The sequence below is a fragment of the Xiphias gladius genome, chromosome 6, assembly GCF_016859285.1.
Source record: "Xiphias gladius isolate SHS-SW01 ecotype Sanya breed wild chromosome 6, ASM1685928v1, whole genome shotgun sequence".
Lineage (NCBI taxonomy): Eukaryota > Metazoa > Chordata > Actinopteri > Istiophoriformes > Xiphiidae > Xiphias > Xiphias gladius.
Genome location: NC_053405.1, coordinates 12,833,614 through 12,854,737, shown reverse-complemented (window position 1 = coordinate 12,854,737; position 21,124 = coordinate 12,833,614). Strand labels below are relative to the sequence as shown.

Here is a 21,124-nt window from a genome sequence, read left to right as displayed (position 1 = left end):
GGAATGTCAGCTCAAGCCTTTAACTGTTGTATAAGGAAAAAGCTATAAATTAGCACAAAAATGAACAGCCACAGGATTTGCTACCGGCATTTAGTAGTTAGTTTTAATTTCCCATTCAGATTGCCAAGCGTTGAGTCAGGACCATACTTGTCCTCACATAGGCAAGCAACTGTTCCACTTATCACAACATGACACCATAATTAACCATAATTATCAGACTCTTTATGCCTTCATAATATTGAATTGGCTGTCACAGATTTTGATGAGCCCAGGGAGCAAAGCCGTCAACTTAGACAATAACATCAACAATAGACCGCCTTCATTTGTCCCCACGGTCATAAAGGAGTTGTGAGAGGACAGGCTAAAGAGGTGAACCGAGTAAAGGCACCTCTTATGTAAACTGTGCATTGTCAGAGAATTCAGGTCAGGCCTTTGCTTTGTGTAGATGGCCATCTGAAATCTGAGAATAAATGTGACCTTAAAATCGCTTTACTAAAAAGGGAAAATGGTGCAGTTTTTTACATCCTCCTGACAAAAGCAGCAATAAAGACTGAGAATAATTGTTATCCATAATATATATATGTTTGATAAACCTTAGTTGGATGCCATTCTTAATCAGGCCTTCCAGTGTCAAATGTCTCAGGGAAACATGTCTCCTCTCCCCTTGGCGTTCTTCAGGGCAGCTGAGATGTTTAGGGAGAAAGGAATTTGGGAAAGACTCCAGGTGTCAATGTTCTCCTGCACTTCTGTATTACCTACTGCACAGCACAGCAAAAATGTGGCCAGACCACCTGATCCCTCAGGCGACATGGATCGCTCCCCTGACCTTATACTGCTCCTGCTATAGGCATAACCACCCAGGCTTCAGATTAAATTTCAGGGCCTCAAAATCCCCTTTCAATACTGAAAAACAGTAGTAATTAACCCCCCAAAGCATAATAATTTACTCCAATGTTCAGAAGCCTCCATTTCCTTTTTTCTCAAATGACTACATACAGAGCTATAGTATAAGTGAAGCAAGGTGTGAAAAATGAAGTGATGGCTGTTTCTCACTAACCCGCCCTTTGTGGTAGTTTGTAATTGTTGAATTATGTCCTACTTGTCACTGACTGCATGTTGCCAAACAGTACTATACTGTATGTCCGGGGATTCAGCATGTGCCACAAGCATGATGTATGCATGTCCAAAAACAAAAACACTAATGACTTATTTAGACAGTAGCTAACTTGATTTATTTAAATAGAGAACACTACTGGATAAGTAGGACAACCAGACAGAGATAATGATAAAAGATTACAGGACTAGTTTGAAAAGTCGCATGGGTTATGTTTTCCACACTTTAAAGTAAAATGTGATAAATGTAGTCTGAAATAAGAAAAAATTCTAAAATATATATTGCTCCTCTTTGTTTTCTTTTCTCGATTTTGCTCTCACTTGTAGGCCTCTTCGATGCTACGAGCATCCATCGCACCACAGTAAGTGTTAAATTTCACAAGGTTTTCTGCTTGTTAGGGTTTGATGGGTTCCTTGAGTGCCTTCATAAAACCTGGCTGACATGGCGTTTTTTTTTTTTTTTTTTTTTTATTAATCTCCAGGAGATCTAAGGAGGTGCCAATGCTGCCCTCACTCGACTATGAGAAGCTAAAGAAAGATCTGGTTGAAGGCTCAGATAGACTCCGGTCCCTGCTGCTTCAGGCACTGCGCTGGGTGAGTATTCATATACACATTCACAGTCTTTTGTCACTAATGTCTACAACCCCTGCTCCTTGCTTTTTCTCACTCTCTTAAGGCTGTAGTCCATACCTTTTCATACTTTTATTCTTGAAAGCTTGTTTTATTTTGCTTTTCTATTTGTCTCAATTTGTTTCTGAAAATACCAGACGTTATTCAGTTGTAAGGGCATTGGTCTTTTGAAATTAGCTCGAAAGGGAAATGTCATCACAGTTGTTGAAAAGCGGGCAACTCAAAATCCTCAGTGAATCCTTTTGGTATCATTCCTGTTCTTCAGAACTATACAGTATAATAGACATTAAGACTGTACTTTTTGGTAATAATACTAGCCATCATGTTACAGAAAGGCTAGTTTGATATACAGTAGGTGTAGGTATTACACTTTTATAATATTTTTAAGCCAGGCTAACAAAGCAATGCATTACATGGCAGCCCAATATATCTGTGTCTTCAACATAGCAGTTATATTAGAACATTGTAGGGATAAGAATAAAAAAAATTAAGTTTTCTCTTTAGGGTGCCTCATGAGTACAGCATTTTGTAAGTATGAAGGAGAAGAGAGTACCATTTTTTGCCTGTCTAGTATTTTGACTCTTCATTGTTGGGTGTGTTTGACACGGTTTTTAGAGACTGACTCGCTCACTCCCTGGTGAACAGAGAGACACCGTGCTTCAGGCCTATATCAGCAATGATCTGCTAGAACGCTACAGCACTAAACAGGTGGGACCGAAACATTTTATTGTAATCACATTGTGTGATCTTTTCATATGGTTAATTGTAGTGGGTTTTTTTTGTGTGTGTGTGTGTGTGTGTGTGTGTGTGTGTGTGTGTGTGTGTGTGTGTGTGTGTGTGTGTGTGTGTGTGTGTGTGTGTGTGTGTGTGTGTGTGTGTACTATGACTACAAATCAATTTCTAAAGCAGGTATATCCTAAAATGACTTCTGATATAAACTGAATGTGGCTACGATTTTCCATTATCATGAAAGATTTTATTTTTATTTAGATTTTTCCCCCACATCTCCAAGCTCAGACTATATTTCATGCAACCATCAGAGCCAAAATGAAAAAATAACTTCCTCCCTATTGGCCACACCGTGTAATTAATCCCAAGGCTCTAATTTCATGCGGGTCTGAGCCTGTGAATTGGCACCTTTGCTTGGTGCACACAGGTTTGTTTCTCACTATCAACTTGATGCTTCAACATGGGTGAAGCGCATAGACTGGAGACAAACTGGACATAGCACCTCAGATATCACCCATATCCTTTTAGGATGCTGTACAAATTATATGTTATCCCTTTAAACTTTGATATGTATTATTTTAAAAAGAAAAGGATTCAAACTTTTCACTGTAAATACACCCACATGTGACTGTTGTGTGATCATTATCATAATCAGACATGAAACTGCTTTGACAGTAGTTTCACACTATTTTAAAATCTTTTTGGTACTAACAATGCCTTTTTCATCAGCACATTCTAAAATCTTGATGAACTCAAGATCGATAGGACAAATTGATATGATATGTGTGCTATAGTTAAGTCATACATAGTTAGAGTAACTCTTACCTTACTGTGACTTTCCTAATCATTGTCTTGGCAATTAATCCAGATTAACACCTGATTTCCCAAAATATTATCTATTTAAGTATGTTATTTCATTCCATTTAATTTGACTGGAGACTTATTATGAAAAGTTTCCAGCTTCAGATTGAGTAGCATTCTCAAGCAATTTCTCCTTTTTACTTAACAAAGGCCAGAGAGGGAAACATTATATTCCAAATTTCGCCCTCTCAAAAGGCTTTCAGGAGTCTTAGGACCACATGTCATTCTTACACACTTTATTGTTTTTTTTTATCTTCTTCTAGTTTCTTTTCACATTCCCTTCACCTAGCCTTTAGCCGTGGGGCGCCATGTTAAAGATAATCCTTTTTACAGAAGAGTAAACGATCCTCACCTCACAGATGGGTTCTTTGTCTATGTACTTGCCATGGTGCTCCAAGCCCCCCCTGAATGACACTAGGGCCATTTACTGTAGAGAGCCACAATAACGGTGGTAGGGTGTCAGTTTCTTGTAATCAAATCACAACCATAAATGTTCTGTGTTTGACAATGGCCAAAAGCCTAAATGACTCTTGAGTAGTGAGTTCCCTCCAGTGCGATGGGTCTTACATCACCATCATGCCCCAATCGGTTTGATCAGGCCAGCTCCATAAAACTGTGTGGGGGGATTCTTAAGGACTCATCTTTGTTCCCTTTCCAACTTTAATTTAGGACATCCTTAGCCTTTCATTCAGTTACCTGACTTTTGTTCAAAAATTCCTACTGACAAATGAACATCATGCTGCCCCTTCTACCCTCACTACGTGTGCCGGAGCACAGCTTTGCAGCACGCTAAACACACTTTCAATAAAAGTTGAGGACAGCAGAGGGCCTTTGGGGTTTTTACTGGAAGCAACTGTGAAATGTTGAGAACAGTATTGAACCCTAAAATCATATTGAATACGAAATCAAAAGACATGAGATTCCATAAACAACAGTTAGACCAAAGGTGGTGTAAAAATTAGTTAGTACAGTAACAAGAAAACTGGACTGTACAAAAATACAGACTAGTAGTCAATTTAATTACATTGTGCTTCTTGCTACAAAGAAACAAAGTATGACCAGTGAAAGGTCAACATTAAGTCAGCATAGGAAGAACAATGCAGTAATTAATCTAGTCAACATACACATAAAGTCCAAAAGGGTAAAAATAACAAGAGTGAAATGCAAAAACAACCACACAGCAGTTAGCTAATACACAGTTACTTCAATTGTTGTATTAGCAACACATTAGATCCAGTCAGGCAGTATAGTGGCTGGCTTGCTTAGCAGTAAGCTGATCCTAGAACTAAATTCTACTAAACCACAAATTAACAATAATTAAACAGCTATAATAAATCGGGTACCTACAGATAATGCTCTAACAAGGGTATGCGGGGTGTAGATAAAAGATGTCAATACCTGCTTGGTTGCAGATCTGCCAAATTGGTGAATGTAAAGATGTCAGTTAAGCAGCAAAAGCCATAGAACTGAGCCAGTAGTGGCTGCTACTAGCACCTGAAAAACCAAACTTAAACCAACCACCTGTAGGAAAAAAACAATATGAAAGGTTGATCGTGTGAAAATGAGAGAATAAACATAAGGTCTGAGGTGTAAAAGCAAAAACAACCAAAATAGCTCTTAATGTGAACGGTGCCTACACAGTGTAAAGGCTGCGTTCGTTCACTTTCTGCCCTCACTTATGTGTAAAAGACAGTTCTGTGCATTTGTTCCTCATTACAAACACACCGGCTTCATTTCACATTTACATTACTATCATGTTGCATTCATTTTTTTCAATAATTGATTGTGTTTGGACTGTGCAACTTAAATGGTGCCTAATTTCAAGCTTATCACCTGGTATGTGACTGATGCAGTGTAGAGTACATATCATAACAATGTTTAAATATAGCTCCAATCAAAATCTCTGAACTATAACAAAGGGAAAAGTACATACTGCATATATCAAAGTAGAAACTGAGTCAGGTGAGGTGATGCCATACCACTAGAACTAGAAATGAATGATAAAGCTAACATGCTTCATTCAAAGTTTCATCAATGCACTTTCATTTCTGGATAAAGGAACAAACAGCCCAGCAAAGGCACAATGAGGGTATTGCTGGATGTTCATAAAATACCAATGCAGTGCAATGCCGTGGTATGACATTCTCTATATTTGCTATATAAAAAGAATTGGCTATTTTGGCAACATTAGCTACGGTATAATTATTTACCAACAGCTGTTGTTTGGAATTTATCAGCAGCACTTGTTAGGCCTGTTCATGAGTAATGGTAATTTTGTCCAGAGTACCAATAAGATACAACTAATTTTGCCTATAAGCACTAGATATAATTTTCAATCTACTCTACATTTTGTGTTTTCCTAGAAAACTGTGCTTCATTTAATGAGGTCGAAGAACGAGATTGTCCGCCAATACATGGCTCGTCTCATCAATGCATTTGCTTCCCTTGCAGAGGGTAAGTGCTCAACTGCTATTACATTTGGTTAATCATCGTTATTTCTTTGTAAAATGAGTCATTGTCTAACTTGATGCATTTGAAGACATGTACCGTAGATTCCTGGAAGACCTAAATGGTCTTTATCATATCATAAAAACGACTAATGATCCTCCGCAGCAGCATGCCAGTAACTATGGAGGACATCTTGTAAAGAGACAGCGTTGTAAAGACAGACATCATTTGTGCTGAGACAGATGAGTTACTATTATGTATTAAGTGGCTGTGTTAAGAATATTTTGTGAGAAGGTAATTAGTTAACATTCATTCTCAACAACAAGTAAAAGTTGAAGTTATTGCATCACTGGAGCGTCTTGTCAGAATGAGCCTGATGTGGAAGAGGGAAACGGCTTGATGAAATTCGAAAAGGAACTTGAATACTCAGAAAACATGCAATGTGACATTGCTAACATTTGCATCAGGTTTACCCATCATTGGTGAGTCCAGTCAGCTTCGCTTTTCCTGAGGATATAATTCTGTTGTATAGTCCTCACTAGTGTTCACAGTGGTACCTAAAATGAATTACGAAATTGATGTCTTTTCATTGTTGAAGAAGGAGAAAACGGGTGTATTTTTATAGAGCATGATGTTGTCCAGTGCGGCTTTAAAAATGTCAGTAAGTCCTTACCTTGCCTTTTGATTATAATTCCATGTTGTGGTGGTTACAGGTCGAGTTTACCTCTCCCAAATACCCACTCTTCTGAAACTTCTGACAGAGGCACTCAAGAAGGAGGGAAAAGACTCTGTGACCAGAGAGAATGTGCTAGTGGCCCTGCAGAAACTCAGCCTCAGGTACATTTTAAAACGACCAGTGTATTTATAAAACTCTTGCCTTTCCAGTTTCCTTAGAGGGCAACCAGTCATCACCCTTAGCCTGAGGTAAACTAAGTGGCATGTTTATAAACCAGATTACATATTAATTTTTGTAGTGAACAATCGGTCAGGAGACAGTCTTAATGACAAGTTGACATGAATGGAATTTAGTGTTTTTAAGTCTTACTCAGGGTAGGTTAAAATACATTTTCAATTGAGTGTGCATGTTTGGAGACTACATGTAACAGTCAATCAGAGAACAAATTTCTCATTATTTGGACTTGTAGATGACCGAGAATCATGATAAACCTACATTAACATGATATTAGGAACCTAAAGGTGTTACCTAGAAGAAGGAACAGATTATTGAAATCAAATGGAAATATGCATTTGAAAATCTTTAATGTGTAATTCAAACAGCCTAATTCATAACTACATCGTCTCTTAAAATGTGATGAGACATAAGGAAATTTACACCTTTTTTAAGTTATTTTTTTTCTAAGGCATCAACCAAAATTTATATCCTGATGAGTAGCACAAATATTTGTGTTTAATTTGATTTTAATTGATCATATATCATCATGTCTTGGTAGGAGGAGCCAGCAGACGGCCATGATAGCAGACGATCTAATAGGCTGGCTGGTGGATGAGCTGCAAGACTCCGACTCCCTGACTGACTACACTCTGGAGTATTCTGCAGCTCTGCTTATGAACCTGTGTCTGCGAATGAAAGGTAAAGGCGGGGCACAGGTAGAAACAAAGCTTGAATAATAGCATACCCCAAACCCTTCTGAGATCCCTTAACCCCCGTGCACGTATTCATGTATATTTCAAATATAGTTTATTTCAAAGTACATTTGATGTGACTTGTTTATAGTTGATCAATAGAAAAAAAAAAAACGGTGAGTATTGAAAAAGATCACAATTGATCAGAATTATAAACAATGTATCTTCATCCACATTTGACAATTAATAATTTTGGGGAATGCACACAGGGCGAGGTACAGGCCAATGTGGGTTTCAATACAATTGCATTAAAATTAAAGGGATAGTTTGACAATTTGAGACTGTTTGTTTGGCAATGAGTAGTTGCCAGTCAACCATCAGACTCCAGGAAATTACCGGTCCTAGCCAAGAAATAGTCCAGGGTATAACATGTTAATTAGTGAGCTTTAAAGATGCTGGTAGACGTTTTATCACCATTTGACAGAGCCAGGCTCCTATTTCCCTCCATTTCCTGTCTTTAGGCTAAGATAATCTAACCGGCTACTGGCGGTTGCCTGTTATATTCAACACACGATAGTGGCATCGGTTCTCTAGTCTAGCTCTCCACCAGAAAATGAATAAGTGTATGTCCCAAATTGTAAAAGTATTCATTCGAACAGGTCGCACAACTTTTATCCAACATACTACTCCTATAGTCCAGCATTTGGATGGCCCCTTCAATTCTATATCACAACTTTCATGAAGTGCACTCAAGAAAAATTTTAAAGAAATCTGCGCATATTAAAAGTCTGTGATGTCACTGTAAATCAATTTTATCTCTTTTAAAGCCGCATAGACTCTCAGTCTAACTTTGTTTCTTTTGGATGATTTTGTTATGGGCAGAGCAAAGGCAATTATTGTGCTTGTTGAATTCAATACAAAATTTTAGCCTTTACAGCTTGTTACTTATTTCTTTTTTTATAGCATATCTAGAGTGTACTTTCTTTCTCAGTACTTACTTCATTTTTGTCTCAGCTGCCTGGGGCCTGCTTTTTATAGAAATGCCACAGTAAGATACTGCACTGCATTTCATTTATCAGTGGTATTACTATTTTACACACAGAAAGATGAAATGCAAAAGAAAATAAAATAAATATTGGGTTCGATCAATTAATCATTAATCTGAATGAAAGGTTATCCTATTTTAAACAAACAAAAAAGTTGCATTGTAGAATAAGTAGATAAGACTTTTGGGTTGTTATATTGAAGCATTTGTGTATGTTTGTGTGTCTGTGTGTGTGTGTTGGACGGCTGTCTTTGTACAGGAAAAAGGAAGTGTGCAGAGAACGCCAAGCATGTACTAAAGGTTCTGACTGACCTCCTTGGACATGAGAACCACGAGGTGATACAAACATCCGTCAACACTTGCACACAGATGTTACATCCACAATGTACATAATAGTCACACACTCAGAGAGAGTGTAAAACATGGATAACACACATATAGACACAGGCAGTATAGGGCATATGCACACATTTCGAAAACAACAGATGTGCAGCTGGGAGCATTCAGCAGCACTAAATGGAGACTAAAATGTAAACACAAATGTGGGCAACTTAAAGCATTCACATAAATACATGAATTCTCACTTTTCTAACTTAATTACTGTTTGAATTGTTGAATGCACCTTCTGGCATCCAGGCTTGCCATAAAACTAAGGTTATGAATGAAGTGAGCTCTGACTAAGAAAATCTATAAAACCTAAACAACACTGTCTTCATTCATTTTTCTCTGACGTTATCAACAACTTCTGTTGTCATGCTGTTGCAGCATCACTATTGCTTTTATCTTTTTGACTACTACAGTTACCGTAGGTCTATGTTAGCATCCAGGTCATAAAAATAGATTCTGGTATTCAGATCTATTGTATAAACATTCTTTCCCCTATGTATCCATGATTTCTAGTTTCTGTGTGTTCATACAAGCTGTTACCATGTGGCCTGAGACCTTAAAAATAGAGTTTATGTTTTTGTGTCTGTGTCACTTTGCTTTCCACAGATTCGACCATATGTGAATGGAGCCCTGTACAGTATCCTGTGTGTTCCCTCTGTGAGACAGGAGGCGAAAGAGATGGTGAGACAGCAGAAATGTCTTCACCTGCTTTGAGGAAACAGACGCAGTTTGTGTATCGCTCGGCATTTGTTTCCCTTCACGTCATCACACAGACGGTGTTTGAAGGGTAACCAACAGGTGCTCACAGGCATAAGACACAGTAACTGTACCCAGATACTGATGAGTCAGTGGGTTGTATATATATGTCAGTGCTTCAGACTGACTCAAAAATGAAATGTAATTATTCTTCATGCTATGACATTTGGAGCTGCAGGAGAGTGTGGATGAGGCATGCTTCAGACATCGTTGATCATTATGTTATTGAGGACCATACAGCACAGTTACAATACATTACTTGCATGTCCTGAAATGAGCACTTTTGCCTGCAGCTAAATGTTAGTGTAGATTGCTTTTGAATATCGAGTCACTGATTTTGATTTGGAAGCTAACTAGGAAAACAACCCTTGCATTTGTCTTTCTGCTGTGTGACATGCATTTCCCTGACATGTGTAGAGTGTGGAGGAGATTCTTCGCTGCTACAGCAAAGAGGGGAACCCAGACCTCAACAGACAGATCGAGTTCATCATTAAACAGCTGAACTCAGGTGCGTGAAGTCAAATTTACTGTTACAATAGATATTTAATTAATATGTTTGCATACCGTATATACTGACTGTATACCTATCCACATTTTAAATACTTTTACAGCTTAATAAAATTGTACTAATTTAGGGTTTGGGGTAGCTGGTGTTAATAACAGTAGTAATGTGCTGCTAGTCAAAGCTAATGTTAGGTGCTTTACATAGCAGGAAATTGAATAACTACAACTTTTTATTTTTTATAATTTACGCTATATGAGCCTTGGGAATTATATTCCACAGTGAAGCAGTATGTGACACCTGCTGCTGTTGTTTTGTGGAAATTTAACTGACTTGTTTAATCCTTGGGCTGTGGCTGTTTTCCACCCAGCTGAGGAAGAGGGACAAGAATCAGACGATGAAGAGGAAGAGGACGACAATGATGTAAGTCCTCCTCTCAACCGATTAGACAGTGATAAATTGATTCTTGTCACTATCATAGTATATGCCCATTTCCACATAAATTCAGCAGAACCATAGGAATATATATTAACAAAAACAAATCAAAAGAACAAAAGAGTGACAGAAAAGAATATTTCATATTTGACACCTTTCCCAAATCTGTAGATGGCAATCTCAACATGACACAGATATTGGGTGTCTCTCACCTGTGTGTTTGTGTATATGTGTGTAGGGGGTGATGAGCCTGGCAGATCGGATTTGGTGGGAAAGTGGGTTAACAAGATAAGGTAGTAAGTTAGAGTGGGAATGGCTAGAGTCTGTGTGTGTGTGTGTGTGTGTGTGTGTGTGTGTGTGTCTGTTTGTGTGTCTGTTTGTGTGTGTGTGTGTGTGTGTGTGTGTGTGTGTGTGTGTGTCCTTACTCCACCTGTGGTCACATAAGAATTGCTTGTCTTTGTGATTGGTGCCAAGCATTGTATTGGTGTCTGAACTGTTTCATAGACTCACAACAATGATATTGCGAACTAGTTAATTTTAAATATAGCTGAGTAAATTACGCACCCAAAAGTAAGCATAGTCGATCAACACGCCTTCACTGCATACTGTCACCAAATCCAGACAGACAAAAAACATTGTGAATTACTGACACTGCACAATCAGGTAGTGTTTTGGTACTGTTATGTTTAAGATTTTTCTTAAACACACCGTATGTCCACCACAAATGACATCATTTGTAACTGATTTATTATCATTATCCTGTGACAGGAAGATTTAATGGAGACAGACCTTGACAAAGAGGAAGTTCTCCAACTGCAGCCCAGGGAACTGTCTGGGGAGAGTCTGCTCACCACTGAGTACCTGGGAGTAAGAGAGTATATACTCACAATGCACAAGTTGAAGCTTCTACAGCATTAAGGGAACACCATCATTTACTCACAATAAGACTGCTATTCACTTAAAGGCTGGCAGTCTGCAGTCCTATTGTTAGAGTTTGGTTTTTGTGTCTGCTATACAGTTCCTGCTGGTTCAAGATGCAGCAGCTAAAGGAAACAATACCTGAGACAAGGGGAAAATGAAAATGTTTGTACTGTGTTGTATGTGTGCACACTACAGGAACATTAGACACTCTATTTGAGCCCCTAGGGAATTGCAAGATTTCATGTCATTGTGCTCCTAAATGCTCAACATATGAAACAGCATGTATTTCTGTCCCATTGGAGCATAAGTAGGACATGCAAACATGACCCTTTTAATTATTTAATGGGAAGAATATAACAAAGACAAAAAGAATTCACATTTTGCAGTGCCAATAATTATTCCAAGAATGTCAGTATCCACAAATACAGATGGCTGTCTCTGCTTGATATGTTCCATGTAATGAGTTTGAATCGAAAGCGAGGCTTCCAAATGTGAATCAGAAAATGTTTCTTGTATCCCAGTAAAGTCACCATTTGTGGAGTCTTATCTACTCCACCCAGGACCTGTGTTCAACCCATGACATATGGCTCGTTTGACATTCTCAATATCCCTGTGTCAAGGCTGTGTGGGTACCATACTACGAATCTTGTGTTTGTGGTTGTGTAGATTATGACCAACATGGCAAAAGTGAAGAGGAAGTCTACCCCTCTGCCGCAACCAAGTGTTGATGAGCCCCTACAACGGCCAGTCACACCGAGTTCTCATCGTAATGTCAATGCAGTGTAAGTTAAACACACACACACACTGGGAATGTCACAGTCAAAATTAGTCTTCATTCTTTAGCCGTCATGCTTATGCTTAGCATCTGTGAGTGTTTTAGTGAAGGACAAGGCTTACTTTCTTGTTCAAGGGAATTTTACATTCTATAGTATGAACCACAGAATACTATATTTAGATAAAGACACCAAACAGCTGGCCTCTTTTCTCTCACGGCTGATCAATTTACAACAGCATAGATAGCTCATAGTCCAACCTAAAGGTCAATTTTACAATGATTGTGCTGCCCCCTTTGTTCAACCACACGGATAATGAAGTTCCTACAGTCATCGAAAGTAGTGCAGTAGGTCAAAGCAAGAATCGGTTCAAATACATTTTGCGATTAATCATCACAAAGCCCGACGGAATTGTTCAGGTAAAAGAATGAGTCAGCAGGAGGTGACTGGAACTGGTATCGCTTTGTACTGAAAGGCAAGTCATTGTTATTACAAACTGTAAGCTAGACAGCAGGGATAAAAGAGAGAGTGTTATTTTAGAGTAATGGATATTACAGCAATGAGGGATCAGTCTCCTACACATGACCTGCCCCTGGAGATAAGACAGCATTGACTCAAAGAAAGTAACTGATACACTGGTTTTATAATTTACTAACGAGAACCAGGGGTAATGCTAATCTTTATTTATATAGCAGTTTTATATATAAAGTTAATGTTGTGATGAAGGTCAATAAAGCCATTAAGATAAAGGTTTTAAGGTGTGATATAAAAAAGTAAACTAATATGAACCTTGTCATGCAAGTTCTTACAAAACCTGTGCTATATTTTTTATGTTTATGTTGAATCCTTTTTTTCTTTGTCTCTTTGCTCCACTAATTATTGAGCAAATAACTCACATTTTTAACCTTTTTATTTCTACTGGTGTTGTTCCCAGAGCTTGGAAAACTACTCATGTTGTCCCCTTGCATAAGGGAGGGGAAAGGAGTGATCCAATAACTATAGACCAATATCCAAATTGTTCTGTTTAGTTAAAATTCTAGAGTCACTTGTAAATTTTCAACTCAAGGAATTTCTCACCACAAACTCTGTTCAGAGCCCACATGAGTCTGGGTCCAGGCCTATGCACAGCACTGTTTCTGCCATCACTTTTATAGTGAATGACAAAGTCAGTGTCTTGGATGAGAAAAAACATTGTGCTGCCATCTTTGTGGACCTCTCCAAGGCATTTGAAAAGAGTTGATCATTCTTTGCTTCTACATAATTTAAGTGAGGTTGGTTTTAGTTCATGTGCTTGTGCATGGTTCCCGAATTACTTTTCTGATCGGCAGCAGTCAGTGAACATGGGAACTATGTGCTCTGAGTTTTTACAGATAATTAAGGGTGTTCCACAAGGTTCAGTTCTAGGTCCACTTGGTTTTACATTTTATATTATTAACATTATTTAATTTTAACTAACTCCCATGCACATTTGTACACGGATGATACTAAATTGTGTTGTATTGCAGACTCTGCTCAGCTACCTGTGGAAAACCTGCAGCATTCCTTTTGATGTTCTCCAAGCTGTACTTAATAATCTCAAACTTGTGCTGAATGCACATACAACCAAGTTTATGTTGCTCTCTAGAGCTAGAGGTAATGGTCAAAAAGACTTTCATGGTTCTACTGTACAAGGATCCAATATTGAGTTACAGAATATAAATACCTTAGTATTTGGATAGAGACAAATTCACATTCAAATATCATATAGACAGTCTTGTCAAGAGATTACAACAAAATCTTGTTTTTTTTGTATAGAAACAGAACTAACTTTCGTATGCTTTGTAAGAAAAGTTGTTGAAGCCTTTTGTCTCTCTTTTATGGATTATGGTGATGTGTCAACTCCTGTGAATGAGTCTCGATTAGTATATATTTGAAAATAGGTGCAGTTTCACAGACTCCCACTCAAGGACCGGTGCGGGGGGAGATGGGCCGCCCACCTCTCATTAGAGGGTGTTAACATTCTTTTTATATATTTATTTCAAGGCGTAAAAGTCTCAAACGGTTGACTCTGTGTGAGCCTTGGCCTTGCAAGGTTCAGGATAATTTAAAACAGTAGATGGCGTGTTGAGCCATTTTCATGAAATGAAGTGCCAATTTTAATAATTTTGGAAAGAAATGTCAATATCAACACCAGCACTGATGTTTTCCATCACAGTCCAGTCATGTCATTTAGTTTACAACTCAAAAAACATGTTTGAGTGTGCAGTACGTATGTTTATAGTACTCATCATTGCATCCTATATGAAAGGGTTGGGTGGTCTTCTTTGTCTGAAAGATGTGACAGGCAAATTGATTTGTTTATCTACAAGGCCTTTATCACTTCTATGTCAAACTGGTGCTCTGGACCGTATCAAACTCAATCTAATCTCACAAATCATTCAACTTCTGTTTGTACCTTTTTTAGCTGATTTGACTTTTGTATCTGTATCTTGTATCTTTAATTTACTGTATTTATATACTCATTTTAATTGATTGTTTTTCTTTTACCTTGTATCTTATATTATTTTGTATCTTCGTCATAACAAAGTCAAGTCATTTTAGATGTGTCATGTGCAGGGATTATCGAGCTGGCACTCAGGGAGGTGAGGTTAGCAGGGACAGGGAATACCCTCTGAGCAGACAGAAAAGTGAGGAAGGAAGCCTGCCTCCTTCCCGATACAACTCCAGACCTCCGACGCGCTCCGGCAGTCACCCCAGCACTGCTGACTCCCTGCGTCACAGCATCGGTGGGTAGAACTGTGTGTTTATGTGCATTGTGTACATCTTCCAAATTACACGTATTAATAGTTACAAAAAAAATCCCTTTTCAACATTTGATTGAAGTAGAATTTCAGAAGAGTAAAATAATGCAGATATGACCATGTCTAAATGCTGGTGCTGTTCGTCAGATGTTTGCAGTCAGCTTTCTCATACTTAATACTCTTTGTGCGTGCTGGAAATCAGCTGCATATTTGTGGAACAATTTAATTTCCCTTCCACCTGCTGCTCTTTATTTGGTTTATATTTGATTTATTTGATGTGATGCCCATTGTCCAAAAGGGACATAAGGCACTTCCAGGCAAGGAAACTCCAGCAACTTCCTCAGAAAGCAGAAGGGATAAAGACTCAGCAAAATGGGCACCAAATGGCTAATGACATATTTTGACTTTCCAAATGTCAGCGTGGCATCAGGTTGCTGCTCATGTGTTCGTTACGGACAGTTAGTGTGTAACAGTACTCCTGTATTGTTATATTACAGTTTTGAGTTTAGTTTAAATTTGAAAGCGGGCCAGTTTGGTATGGATCCAAAATTGGTGTGATGAATCTCTAATATTTCCTTCCTCTCTATCACACACAAAAACACAAATACTTAGACTCAGAGTGTGGGCGGTTGTCCCAGGAGTCAGAGTTGGACGCGCCGTACGAAGGGCAAGCTACAAAAGCACTTTCCCGGGAGGAACACAATGGACACTCTGCCAGGTAAACTGACACACAAAAATTAACAGCACACAAATATGTAATGAGGCTCTGTGTGTGTTAATGGCGGAAACAGAGAGTGTCTTGATAAGTTCAGCAAAAAACTATGTTTGATTATAATGACTTAGATTAGTTTCACACCATCAACAGTGATTTCCCATCACCCTGGTGAAGACATGGAAGTCAGAAACTTCCTCTCTCTGCTACAGGCTAGCTGTCATTCTCTTAGACCCACTGAATTCAGTGAGGGTGAGTAATGGGACAAGAAAATACCAGAAGAGGTGGATATACAGTATACAACTAAGATACATGTTTGACTTCAAAAGAAGCATAAGAAAGTGTTTGAATACAACAATGACACAACAAAACTGCATTAATATAATTAGTCTTCAGCTTTTAGGTGCCATTAGTCAGGAACTGAACCAGGAAATCAGGGAAAGATGCAAATAGACGTAAACGACATAACTCAACGGAGGTTCCTGTCAGTGAATTTGTGTGTGTCTGTGGAGAGACTTGGCAAGAGTGTTGTTTGACACTGATAGGTAACTCAGCACTGCCAAGCTTCTGTGTGAGACTGTGACATGCGTTTAAACGAGCTGTGCCCACAAAGACACCCATTCAATCAAACCTCCCCTGCTTCTCCTTGCCTTTAAATCCCAAAGGAACTTGACTCCTGAATCCCACCAACAGTAATGAGTCCCAGGAAACGTCTTCAGTTATCACCCCCCCGTCCCCCAGGAAAGTAATACACAATGCAGCCTGGCTGAGTCTGACTTCGGTAGCCTCATTTCAGCCTAGTTTGGGAGACAAGATTTTTATAGTGAGAAGATGATTTCAGGACAGCCTTTGATATTTAGGTGAATAGAATCTTAGCAACACAGCAATTTGGCAAATATCAAATGAGCAGATGTATATTTTTGCCTTTGTTTTTAGGTTAATTTGCACACTTTGTTCTTTTTAGCAAAGCTCTGCTTCAAACTCGTTCAGTTACACAAGGTAACACCAAGGGGTTTGGCCACACATCACAGTTAGAGCCTATAGTCTTGTCACCCTGTTGCTCAACAAGTTGTTGACTTAATGGGTTGGAGTATACGGGCTGAAGGTAAATTTATTTAATAGTTATACCAGTTTAATTTTGCTGCTCCGAAGGGGTTAACATTCAAGTTCGTAGAACCTCGTCGAGCCTCCACATTTATATTTATATAGCTACAGTCTGTAACATTCAGTCATACCAGATGTTATCAGCGATGTTGGAGCCAATATGACTTCTTCACTTTCATCCTGTTTCTCAGAGTCACAGAGACATGACAAAAAATTGTTCCAGTGATATTTTATCATCTGATGTAAATTACCTGCAAATTACTGTGTAATTTGGATAAATGGATGGAACTATGAAGTGTAAATACATACTAGTACTACATAAATATGGAAAATACCATCCACTTGAATAGAGCCAGTGAAAAGTTTTAACTCAGCGTTTTTAATTATCTTATTAGCTTTATGCATTATTTAAGTATGACTGATACTGACCTGTGTAGGTTGAACAGAAATTAAAAACACGCAGGGAAGATAATGACACTCATGGAGATTCAAGCTGCACCATCCCGAGTCAAATCTAAACTCTGGCCCTATCTGAATTTCAGTGTTCGAAGGAAAGAAACTGAAGCACAAGATGTGTTTAAATAATGATATGGCAAAGTACAAACAGCATTCAGGTTCACCTTACTAAATACCATAATTAGTGAATCACTCAGCAAGAAACATTGGACTCTTGAAACATGCCTATAAGATCTGTTTTCACCATTCAGGAATCTGTAGCTTGATTCTTAAAAGTGAAGACAAGCTACGTCTCATTTTAAACATCTCACTTATGATATTGAGTTTCTTTCGTAGCTTAAATAACCTGCATTGTCTCTAAACTAAAAATCAGTAAAAAAAAAAAAAAAAACATTATATACAATCAGATTATTATAGAGTTGCAATACATAATAAATCCGCACCCTGCTGATAGCTGTCCTTACTGGGTATCTCGGAAGCATCGACAAGATAGTCTGGCACACTATCATCAGAAATAGAGGCGATTGACTGAAACAAGTTAAATGGATGCTAGCAAGTGTCTAGGATGGGAAGCTGATTTCTGTACTACGGAAGCTTCTGTGAAATGAGATCTGTTCATGAGAGTAGTGTCTCACAGCTAGGGAGTAGCTCATCAGATAAGGATGACCTCTATCTGAATGATCCTTCTAACTGTAAGCAAGTGAGAAATTAGAATAGCTGTAATAAAAATTAAATTTAAAAAATCATTTATTTCTTCCCCTTCTTCCTCTTCTTTTCCCTCTCAGCAGTGGTGATTACATCCCTGTATTTGCAAGCCAGCCCAAAATTCCCCGTACACCTGACACAGCAGCCACCCAGAACAGTGCTCACCAGGGTCGAGGCCTGGCTCTGGCGCCCCAGTTTTCCCAGTCGGAGCCACAGCGGAGCAGCAGGCCAGGCTCTGCCAGCTCCGCAGAAGGAGGGGGGCGCCAAAGTGGAAGTAAGCATATGTTAAGGGTGGGAAATGGACGCCGGCTGCCAGCCTGCGTTAGCGAATTTTGGCTCCAGCTGGTTGCTTTGTCTACTCTGCCAGTCACATTGGAAAATATCCAGCCACGATCTGGAGGTCCAGTGTTTTTCAGAAAATCAAGCTGGCTTAGAAACACTCAGTTGTAATTCAAGATGAACTAAGCAGTCTGAGTAGATGTGAGAAACTTTTCTGTAACTATTTATCAGTCCCTATCCCATTTTCCAGCATGCAAATTGAACTCGTCCACCATCAGTAGGTGTGCGTATTATGGATAAAATCTGTCCCTCACCTGTTTTACATTTATTAAGGATTGTCGTTTTCCTGCTTCCTTACAAACTTGTTTTACCAGAGCTGTCCACTTTATAGTTTTTCTGAAAACAAAAGTAGACTTAGCAGTGGAATTTTCAGACAAATCATGCTTCAGTTTCCCTTAAGCTCATGGGGATCTCAGCAATTTTAACTGGAAGTCTGTAACAAAATCTGCCATTCCTTTGTGTCAAAGCTTTTGTTTTGCCGCTCGCTTATCAGATGACAAAAATAAAAGCACCTCATAGATCCTCTAGAAACATATTCATTCACACTGTTTATTAATTCACTCACAGGTGCAATAGCTATAGTTATCCTGATTTTACTGTACTTTTTTTTTTTTTTTAAGCACTTAAAGCTGACTTTTCAGCTGCACGTGAACACTGTGTTTTCTATCCCCGTCATCTTCTTGACTTTCTCCTTCAAAATCCCACAAAAATACTGTGCCAGGAGTACCAGGAGTCACAAAGATGGACCTGGGACATACGGTAGCTCTCACAAGCATAAGGCTGGTCAGATGCCCCTCCGATGCAGGAGTGTACAGTTTTATGTAGCTGGCCAGGTGTCTGAGTTGATTGTTTCGACCACCAGACTGTGTCGGATATATGAATCCTGTTGGCTACAAGAAGACCAGGAAAAGATGAAGCTTTATATTTTTGATGATCATATTCATCTGGTCCCTGGTTACTGTTAGAACAAATAAAAGTAGGGAATTAATTAGTCTGCTAAAGTCCGTTCAAAACACGTGGCAATTTCTGCAAACAGAACGACACAGCCTTCACTCAAATCTGAAAATAAAATTGTTACTTTTTGTTGAACAGAGGCACCAGTGAGCCCAGCCGGACCATGGTTCCATATTTATTTGCTGTCAACTTCACATCTGAAATGCAGAGAGTGCATCTGAAACATAGCAGTTGAGTCACTTCAGGGAAGATGGCCTGATCAGATGCTCTGGTTCTTAGTCAGGTGATAACATCTCCCAATGCTTTCATGCATCTTAATTGCATTTGATGAGTGATTACCTCCGGCTCTTACATCGGGTGCCCTTACCATAAAGCCTATAATAGCGCCTAATGGTCACTCAAGGCCACCAGATCCTCCTCCTGTGTGTCTTGTTCTTTTGAGGTCTGGCAAGTGTCAGGCATCTATTGATTCATAAGGAAGTTACTCATCACAGCTCTGCTTGAAGGGCAATAAGCAGACGTACATGGCATGAAAATAAGTCTAACAAAATAAGTCTAGTCTAATTTCAATGTGAGCATCCATAGCTTTTATTTTTATGCTCCCTGCCAGCTCTTGCTTGTATTTGCTTTTTCTTGAGCCACCATCTTTAGGCTCAAATTATGTTCAATAAGATTTTGAGCTTCTAAAGTGATGTCCACAAATAATAAAGGTAGAAGCTGTAAATCAACCATTAAAACCTGTTAAATAAATCTGCATGAAAATTGTGTAGAAAAGATTTGTGTTGTGGAAAAAAAAAAAAAAAAAAAAAAAATGACACTAAAGAAAATAATGTTAAACATGTGCTGTGTATGTGTGCAAACCCACCTGGGTCACGGAAGAGCCCGCGACATCGTCCATCTTGAAAATCTACTACACCTTTCGGCTGACAAAATCATCTGCCCTCTGCCTTGTAATTGGATTGTAATTGGATTGTCATTGTCCAATCAGATCCAGGTGTAAAGACAGAGTAAAAATTCGTACCTGGCACTCCACTGTCACACGCAGTTTTCTGCTTTGTCTCTGTACACAGATGGTCACAAAAGCGCTGATAACATTTGTTCAGACTTTATTCACAAGTGAATATCACTTTACAAGCTCAAAATCTTATTGATCCGAATTTGAGCCCATAACCATCTTTTCAGTTTCTTTTCACTTGAATACAGCTTCTGCTGACTGTCAAGCGATATTATGCCTAATATTTGTTACTTGGTGGAGTCTGGCTCCAGGGAGGGAACACCATCTACACGCTGAGGCAAGATCCCCTTTACATTTGGTAAACGCATCCACTGTGACTGACAGACACACTCCTTTCCGCCGAGGAGAGATAGAGGAGGCGTTTGTGTAGCTGATCGGGCCACCCACTCAGCCCACTGCCGCCCCGCCATGTTGAGGGGACGGAAAAAACTGCATGATTCTACCCAAAGCATGTCGACAACACCGACTTCACGAGATGACAGATCACTGTTATGTGGAGGTTAAGAAGGTGCAGGGGGGCTGCAGCGGTAGCTCCTAGCACTGTCATTCAGGTCCTGAATTATAAATAACAGAACTCAAATCTAGCCTCCAGTGCACATACAATAAGTAGGAGAGTGTTCAGCAAGTAAACCTTTGAAGTCAAAAAACCTTGCGTACTCATAGATTCTGGAAAAGATATTCTTTTAAGAGCTTTTAACAAGATCATTGAAGTTTTTTGTGGAAAAACCATATCAGCCACAAATAATTCTTCCGAGCAGAGTATTTTTAGATGTCTTAAAAGATATCAGGAGGATATGATCTTTTTATTGATATCTTGAAATCTAACTGCCCTTTACCTTCTCTTCACTCAACCAACTCAGCCCACATCTCTCCCT

The 21,124-nt window shown here is 38.9% G+C and overlaps 1 protein-coding gene across 4 annotated transcripts in view; it reads left to right on the top strand.

The window, feature by feature from the left end:
- LOC120790738 (lisH domain-containing protein ARMC9) overlaps positions 1-21,124 on the top strand; it is a 29,267-nt gene that overhangs the window by 6,957 nt on the left and 1,186 nt on the right. For 2 of the 4 annotated variants that reach the window (XM_040128562.1, XM_040128560.1), the window contains 15 exons: positions 1,441-1,475; positions 1,596-1,707; positions 2,359-2,451; positions 5,697-5,787; positions 6,495-6,618; positions 7,233-7,372; positions 8,670-8,746; positions 9,404-9,478; positions 9,971-10,061; positions 10,426-10,478; positions 11,259-11,357; positions 12,078-12,193; positions 14,780-14,949; positions 15,577-15,682; positions 18,022-18,215. In XM_040128562.1, coding sequence (XP_039984496.1) covers positions 1,441-1,475; positions 1,596-1,707; positions 2,359-2,451; positions 5,697-5,787; positions 6,495-6,618; positions 7,233-7,372; positions 8,670-8,746; positions 9,404-9,478; positions 9,971-10,061; positions 10,426-10,478; positions 11,259-11,357; positions 12,078-12,193; positions 14,780-14,949; positions 15,577-15,682; positions 18,022-18,215 — 1,576 coding nt within the window. Of the gene's footprint in view, positions 1-1,440; positions 1,476-1,595; positions 1,708-2,358; positions 2,452-5,696; positions 5,788-6,494; positions 6,619-7,232; positions 7,373-8,669; positions 8,747-9,403; positions 9,479-9,970; positions 10,062-10,425; positions 10,479-11,258; positions 11,358-12,077; positions 12,198-14,779; positions 14,950-15,576; positions 15,683-18,021; positions 18,216-21,124 lie in introns of those variants that run through there. The other 2 variants (XM_040128561.1, XM_040128563.1) reach the window with 2 other exon arrangements.